Below are 7972 nucleotides of genomic sequence, written 5' to 3'. Positions count from 1 at the left end.
GCACCCTGGCGACGGCAGGGTCTGAGTTCAGAGCCCTGGGCCTCTCATTGTAAATAAATAAACACACGGACACAATGTTTACTCGGGATGAAGGCCCTGAACAAAGGGCAGGTACCTCCTTTTATTAGGTTGCTTGCAAGCGTCATAGCAGGAACAAGGAAATTTTCCTTATAAGGTAATCTACATAATTGTGCTAATGCAAAAACTATACCATTGCTGGGGTCTTATCACCTCCACTCTTAGCCCTGCCCAGTTACTTTCTTTTCCCACATAACTTTCGTTTCTCCAGCCAGTATTTTTCCACACAGTCAGCACTTTATCACATAGCAACATTAGAGCGTCCATCCAGCATTTTTACAAGGTTGACCATTGCAACATTTAGCGTCCATTTATTGCAACAGTTGTACATCACAACAATCTGTTGTAAACAGATACCCATTTTCCAGCAGCCTATTTGATCTCCAGGCAGCAGTTTCATACCGATTTGTTCCCCAATATTCAATTCTGGCAAATCTCTGGCTGATTTGTCATATCTCTTGCCTTGAATGCTTGTCTCTTAAGCTGTAATTTTTCTGGGACACCTTGTGTCAGAGATGGCTCAAGCCACTAATTTGCCACTGGTATAAGGGGGTCTTTATTCTCCTTGACATCAGTCTCTGCACCAGACTACTATCCATGCCCTCGGTTGGAGTACTTCTCCAATGTAGAATGGCCTTCCATGGGTCTTTACCATCACTTTGTGTTTTCTTGCATAAACTCTTAACAATCTTCACAGCTGATTCAGCTTTGCCATTAGCTTGTGTATATACATGGTGTGGAAGTCACATGCTCTGCAGATTTCCCCATGTGCAAGACGCTGCTCTTTCTCTCATACATGCATACTGCCACAGTACTTGCATGATACTGGGTTGCTTCCAGGTGAGTTGTGTAGATGAATTTTTGTGCTGGCACTTGTGGTGGTCGTTCTTCATACTTAGCTGATGTTTGGAGGCTGCATTGACACTATCAATGTTTACCCTGCTCCAAAGCTTTCATCCGTTTGCCAGTAGGGTCTATGGCACGACATATCTCAATTGCTGCTTGTAAACTTAAATTATGTTCCCTCAAAAGGCAGCAGTGTGTGCTTTCACTAATGATACCCAGAATTATTTTATCACGAATAAGTTCATCTCTCAGAGAGCCATACTCACAACTTGCAGCTTTTCCTCTTGGTCGTGTGATCAAACTGCCTATTGTTTCACCTTCTTCTTGCGTACAGCTGCCAAATATATATCCTGCATACATGACATTTTTAGAGGATCTGAAAAAGTCTTCTAAGGCATCTAAGATGTCTTTAGTATCACTTTTTTTGCTCCTCTGTAAGGGTTAAATTGTGCTTGTAAACACGGAGGCATTCACTGCCCATTAGCCTCCTCAGTGTTGCTGCTTGCCTTGCTGCTGGCTTTGTCATTTAAGCCTGTGGCTAGGGAGTAATCCTCAAACTCTGCTCTTGTCCCAATTACTGATGCAATCTCCACTCACCCTCATGGCCTCAGGCTGATAGTGGCTGCCATGATGCTGATTTTCTTGCTTCAAATGTTTGGCTTCCAGGACAGGACCATCCGTGCTAGACCGGCATGCATCAAATATGTAGAGACAGTGTAGATTCAGATGCTCCTGACACCACGTTTCATGTGGAGTAAGTAAACACAATACAAGCCATCACTGTGAAAAAGCCATCATCTTAGAGAGTGGGAATACAACAGTAAAAGGAAAATGCACCACAGGAACAATAAAGAAGAATTATAGAGTAGCAATGTGATACTGGAAACAAATACAATGGAGAGGAATGATAAGAGCTGCATATAAGGTAAACATAACCCTGTAACACTAGTGCCTTAACCACTAGACAAGACTGTCTCTAACCACATGCTCACCATCTCAGAATTCCCTGAAGATCTCCCATCCAAGTAAAATCCAGGACCAACCTTGCTACCTAACTTTCTTTGTATCAGCCAGTTCGCTGGATATAAGACTGCAATCTATTGTAGGCATAAGGACATAAATTGTTATAGATTGCTGGTAACTTCAAGAGATACAATCCTTGTACAATCCAAGGATATGGTCATCCTTGACCATATACCTTTTGGTAGCTAAACTAACTAAAATAATCAGATAGTCTCTTCAATTAGGATCTCCGCTTGCTCCACTTCGATGGAGAGGCTACAGTAGGATTTCCTACATCCAGTCTCAATCAATTGGCTTGAAAAAGAGCCAGGAAATTAAGCACCTAAATCCGTGCTTAGTGCTCAAATTACTGATGATGATGATTCCACATTAGTCGCAATAATCGTTTCCGACAATGTTCACTCTGTAGTGAAAAGTCCAGGGATTTCTGATTTGAAAGACAAGCGGGTCTCCTAAACCGGAACTACTCGCATAAACGCGTCGAGCGACGTGCGGCTCTAACCAAGTGTAAGTCTATGGAACCCGTTACCTGCGCATGCGAGAAGAGAGGAGCAAGCTTGTGCGATTTTTCCGGTTGATGACGTCTTCTTCGTGCGCCCCTTCGCATAGGCTAAACTTTGCCGTGCGCGGTGCGTGCTGGTTTCCCCGACGGGCGCTCTTCGATCATGGCGAGCGATTTCTATTTGCGCTACTACGTTGGGCACAAGGGCAAGTTTGGCCATGAGTTTCTGGAATTCGAGTTCCGTCCTGACGGTGAGACACCCCTGTTTGTCGGTCCCGGAGCAAGAGGCGTGGTGGCTTCTAGGAAGCAAGGCAACGGGCGGGAGGAAGATGGGGAGATGTTTGCGAGGGAAGAATAGATCTTGCTTATGCCGGTGAATCGGATGGGAGGAGCAGACCCGGTGGAGGAAGGAAAGGTTGGTGTCTGCCGAGGGAAAAAGCAAAGGCGAATACGAGACGGCACCTGGGCTGTGTTAGGACGATCGGCGGAATTTGCTCATATTAGAACGGATTGGGCTCTGACAGGTTGCTATTGTAGCTTCTGGAGAGATGAGATGAGCAAAGGGGACCTCATAGGTTATCTGGTCGAATAAAAGTTGAGTTGCTTATGTTGGGATTAAAGCTAGTTGCCCATTGCTTGAAGGATAGTGGCATATGAAATGGGGGTTTTTTGTAGGAAATTAGGCAGGCATCCAAATGCAGCAATGGATTCCAAGATAAGGAAAGGGTCAAGTAAAAAGATACATTTGAAAAAAAAATTCTGTTATGGAATCACTAAGTAGCCAAACTCTTCTTCATCCACCCCTGTGGGGATTAAAGCTAGTTGCTCATTGCTTGAAGGATAGTGTGATGTGAAACGTTTTTTGCAGGCAACCTGATTTTGTAGGAAATCAGGGAGGCAACCCAATGCAGCAACTGATTCCAAGATAAGGAAAGGGTCAAGTAAAAATACACATTTGAAAAAAATAATTATTGTTATGGAATCACTAAGTTGCCAAACTCTTCATCCATCACTGTGGGGATTAAAGCTAGTTGCTCATTGCTTGAAGGATAGTGTGATATGAAATGTTTTTGCAGGCAACCAAATGCAGCAATGAATTCCAAGATACGGAAAGGATCAAATAAAAATACACATTTGAAAAAAATAATTATTGTTATGGAATCACTAAGTAGCCAAATTCTTCATCATCAACTCCTGGACTTAGTCGTGTAACTTAGTAGTGTCTATTTCAATAGCATCCAGAACAGTGTTTCCTCACACTTGAGTGAAACCTACCTATAAATTTTGATCTTAGTGAGAATAACAGAGGAATCAGCATAACTAAATTACAGTAGTTAAAGGGAAGCAAATACCTCAGAAATTAAGAGTTTTGAAGAAACTGCATCAGTAATCCTTTTTCCCTTGTTTTGAGTACAGCTGATTTCACTTCCTTGTTCTTTGTTTAATTTGTGGAACTATAATCAATACATTATATTGCAGCTAACTGAAATTAAATAAAATGCTGTTTTGTTTATATTTTTCTCGCAATGTTCAGTGTAATCTTTTTTCAACAGGTAAACTGAGGTATGCAAATAACAGTAATTACAAAAATGATGTCATGATCAGAAAAGAAGTAAGTTGACTGTTTCAGTATATCTTCAATTCGATTAGTAACTTATGACATTTCAGAACTATTTCTTTACTTGGATCGTAATTTTGAGAATGCTGAGAATTAATCATTCATTTGCTTACTTGTTTAAAGTTCCTGTGTAAAACCCTTCTCTCAGTTGTCTTGCTTAAAATCAAACTTCTAAAAGAACCCTTTAAAGTTACTAGCATTAACTGTACTGTACAAATGTATCTGTGCTGGATTTTTCCCTTCTTAATTTTTTTCTGATGGATATTTGTATAAATGAAAAAAAGAGAAATGAGTCTTCTATGTCCTTTTTTCAAAAATGGCAGAATCATGCTAACATTCTACATCATTTCTAGGCCTACGTACATAAAAGTGTGATGGAAGAGCTAAAAAGGATTATTGATGACAGTGAAATTACAAAAGAAGATGATGCATTGTGGCCTCCTCCAGATAGAGTTGGTCGGCAGGTTAGCAGATTCCCTATTTTTCATACATATGCATTAAATTTACATGTTTATACACAAGCTGCAATCCGTAAGAGATCAATTTAGATGGGATTATAGTAGTTCCCCCCAGTCAGGTACCTCTCCAGATATGTGGAGCAACTTCAGGAATTCCCAGCAATGGTTATGTTGGCTAAAGAATTCTTGGACTTGGAAGTATGTGGAAGAAGGTTAGATTAGGAAGTGGATGTAGAATCCTTTTGGCTGCTAAGAGACGTAAAGTTGGATATTTTATTTTTAAAACCTCCTTTTGGAAGCTAAAAATCATATAATTATTATATGGGCATACCTGTGGGGCCCAAATTATACTGTCAATCCGAGAATGTTTTGATACCTTTTGCTAAGTATATCTGGTGAGGAACTTCAGTCACTCATAGTCCAGAGATACGTCTCTGGATGATGTAATAATAAGCACAAAGCAATGGACTCACGTCTCCAACAACTAATCCCAGGGGAACAAGAATGCTGCCCCAAAGTGTATTTTTGAAATTCCAAAAACTTCTCTGTCATGAGCAAATATTGGTGGTTTATTTATTTCATTTTAAGACAAAACATGAAAGCTGCAGAATAATTCCTAAAATAAATAAGTCTCAATAATCTCCCAAATACAATAACTACAAACAAAAATCTTATTTATTTGCATCATAACCCACCCAACATAATCTTTGAGTTTCTGATAGATGTTAACTTGTTAATTCCATCAATATAAATATGTGGTTAAAATTTCTTTTTGTGCTATGAAGTGGTTATAGTCCCTTGAGTAGCTGAATATAAATATTTGTTCTAGTAGGTAGAATATCTTGTTTTGGGCTTGAATAATAATTATGGATGTTATGAGAGAACATGGAGAAGAGAAATTCAGGCTTCTTAAAATGGTAGTCCACCCTAAATGTATTTTTTTCTTGTTTTATTTATTTCCAGGAGCTTGAAATTGTGATCGGGGATGAACATATCTCTTTCACAACATCCAAAATCGGTTCTCTTATTGACGTGAATCAGTCCAAGTAAGTGCTGTTTGAAGAGTGAACAATATTATGTACGCTGCCTCTTTGCATTCATTAGATTACCATTGTAAAGAATTGCTATATTGTGATTTGATGTCTCCAAGACAATGAAAATCAAAGGAATCAAAGCTGCGACTTCAATCAGATACCACTTTAGGATGCAGGAAAAGCAGAAGCAATAAAAGTGTATCCTACCTGCCTTAACTTGAATGCCTTTATAAACAATACAGCTGTAGTCTGTACCTCAATGGGAAATAAGAATTCCTGTTCGTGTCCCACTAATCACGATGTGAAGATATTCCACTCCCCATTTTTAGACCACATGCCCTTATGCTGATTTTGTGTAATTGTCTTTGGAAGCAGCATAAATTAGTCCTTAGCTTTTCCCATTTTAAAATAAGCTTTTCCATTTTCTCCTTACACAAGGGCTTGGTCCAGGAATGATCTACCGTGCTAAGGGGCTGGCATCTGCCAAACTCCTCTTGGCTAGTTGATGTTGTTCTGGACATGCCTCGTCCTTTCCAATGTCTGCAAATTGCGTTCCATGGCCATTTTGGGTGGGATATTTCCATAGAGGCTTCCATTTTTGTATGCCTGATCAATGATTCACAAAGTACTATTGAAGCATTATGCAGACAACTAGATAGATAGATAGATAGATAGATAGATAGATAGATAGATAGATAGATAGATAGATAGATAGAGGGGAGGGAGGGGGAGAGAGAGAGAGAGAGCCGTACCTGTTATTAAACATGTTTCTGCTGATTCAAGAACTAGAGGAATGCATATTAATTTGTAGAATATTATATTAAAGTATTTATTTATATATACAAATGAAAAAAATTTCACAGTGCTTTTAAAAGTTGTTTGACATTTGAATGGCCTGGAAATTCTCTGAAGGTAATGATTTTGATGGCAAAATGTCTTTCTTTTAACTATGTGTTTTTTCCATTTTACTCCACAGGGATCCAGAAGGTCTAAGAGTGTTTTATTATCTTGTCCAAGATCTCAAGTGTCTCGTCTTCAGTCTTATTGGATTACATTTCAAGATTAAACCAATTTAAATTGTGTGAATCTAAATTTGTATAGTAAAGTTTTTGGGGGTGGGATTCTTTTCATTCCGTATTTGCATAACGTTAATGTATGTCTGTTTTTATACAGAGTGATTTAATAAAAACTAAGACTTTTTTCTTTTTATTTAGAAAGTCTTTGTTGAACAAAATTCATATTTTAGGAATGGGCTGTTTCCATGTTCCTTATGTTTGCATGCACTTGAGGAGGTTGGTAATATAACAAAAGAATCATCATTTTCATCTAGATACATAGATGATTATTCTTTTAGCCTGTGTTGTGAAGAAAGTTAAGTAACTACCGGTACTTCAGGAACTGTGCATGTCAATGGATTTTTCACTTTCTTCAAAATACGGTGGAAGAAAGCGGACTTTCCCTAAGTCAGAACAAGTGATTATGGAAGAAATTTGCATATATTAAGGAACATGCAACTTACAGACCAATGTCTTATGGTGATAGACATTATTGGGTTGCATTTTTAATGCAACAAATTCTTACTTGGAATAAGAAATAGCTAATTAAATAATTATTTTGTATTAAGGTAGTTAAAAATAAGAATAAAAAAATAGTGGTGCTGCTATCATTTATTAGAGGCCAGTAATCTGCAGCAATTTACTGGGACATGATGGTTTTACATTCATCCTAGTTTATGGGCGTAGTTCAATGCGTTTATTAGAACAACTTACCAAATCATCAATAACTTAGCATCACCCCAACTTCTTGAGTTTCCTCCAAAATATTTTTTGTCTGCCTTAACAATCTTATAATTGAATAAGGTATTCTGTGAAATAGCAAGTTTCCTGGGCTTTTTTGTTGTTGGCAATAAAAGTTTAAACAAAGATCAGATGATAGGTTGTAACATTTCACATAAAGCTGCGGAATGATGATAGAGACCTCAAAAATCAGTGTGTGCCGTTCTGCATGATATATGCACACATAGCATGCTACTAGTGTTTAATTTAATTTGATTTTGTATATTTTAATAAAATTGAGTATTTGTAAAATAACAGGGCATTGCTGCTGTTTACAGCTTAAATGAATTGGTATCCTTAATATAGCATATTTTAGAAGTAATTGAATCTTGCCTTTCCTTCCAATAATCCAGTAATTCCAATAATCCCGGTGGTCTAAATTTAGGATAGTGTATGATCAGTTCTGTATGCATAAGGCCAATTTTCTTGCTACGGTCATCATTAGAAGGTGGATTTTACTAGCAGAAATTATTTACCCTGAACTTTAAATAGCTAGCATGAATCAACTAATGTCGTTTGGATGTGTGTGTGTTTGTGTGTGTGCACTGCAAAGCATAGGTAGTCCTCAACTTACAACC

The 7972-nt window shown here is 38.3% G+C and overlaps 1 protein-coding gene across 1 annotated transcript; it reads left to right on the top strand.

Annotated features, from left to right (window-relative positions):
• The first annotated feature begins 2480 nt into the window (after positions 1-2480).
• MAGOH (mago homolog, exon junction complex subunit) lies at positions 2481-6768 on the top strand. Its single transcript, XM_026665893.2, has 5 exons — positions 2481-2700; positions 4003-4061; positions 4421-4531; positions 5489-5571; positions 6536-6768. Exons 1-5 carry the CDS (start codon positions 2613-2615, stop codon positions 6633-6635), a joined length of 441 nt encoding a protein of 146 aa, XP_026521678.1. The 5' UTR covers positions 2481-2612; the 3' UTR covers positions 6636-6768.
• Positions 6769-7972: the final 1204 nt, after the last annotated feature.

The sequence above is a fragment of the Notechis scutatus genome, chromosome 3, assembly GCF_049901735.1.
Source record: "Notechis scutatus isolate UNSWTSFEM ecotype Mainland chromosome 3, rNotScu1.2, whole genome shotgun sequence".
Classification (NCBI taxonomy): domain Eukaryota; kingdom Metazoa; phylum Chordata; class Lepidosauria; order Squamata; family Elapidae; genus Notechis; species Notechis scutatus.
This window is presented reverse-complemented; position numbering and strand designations above follow the sequence as displayed.

Bases quoted from the DNA above. Each gene is read 5' to 3' on its own strand.
- MAGOH (XM_026665893.2), top strand. From the start codon at position 2,613: ATGGCGAGCGATTTCTATTTGCGCTACTACGTTGGGCACAAGGGCAAG. The intron at 4,062-4,420 runs GTAAGTTGACTG...CATCATTTCTAG, and splicing joins ATGTCATGATCAGAAAAGAA to GCCTACGTACATAAAAGTGT. The intron at 4,532-5,488 runs GTTAGCAGATTC...ATTTATTTCCAG, and splicing joins CAGATAGAGTTGGTCGGCAG to GAGCTTGAAATTGTGATCGG.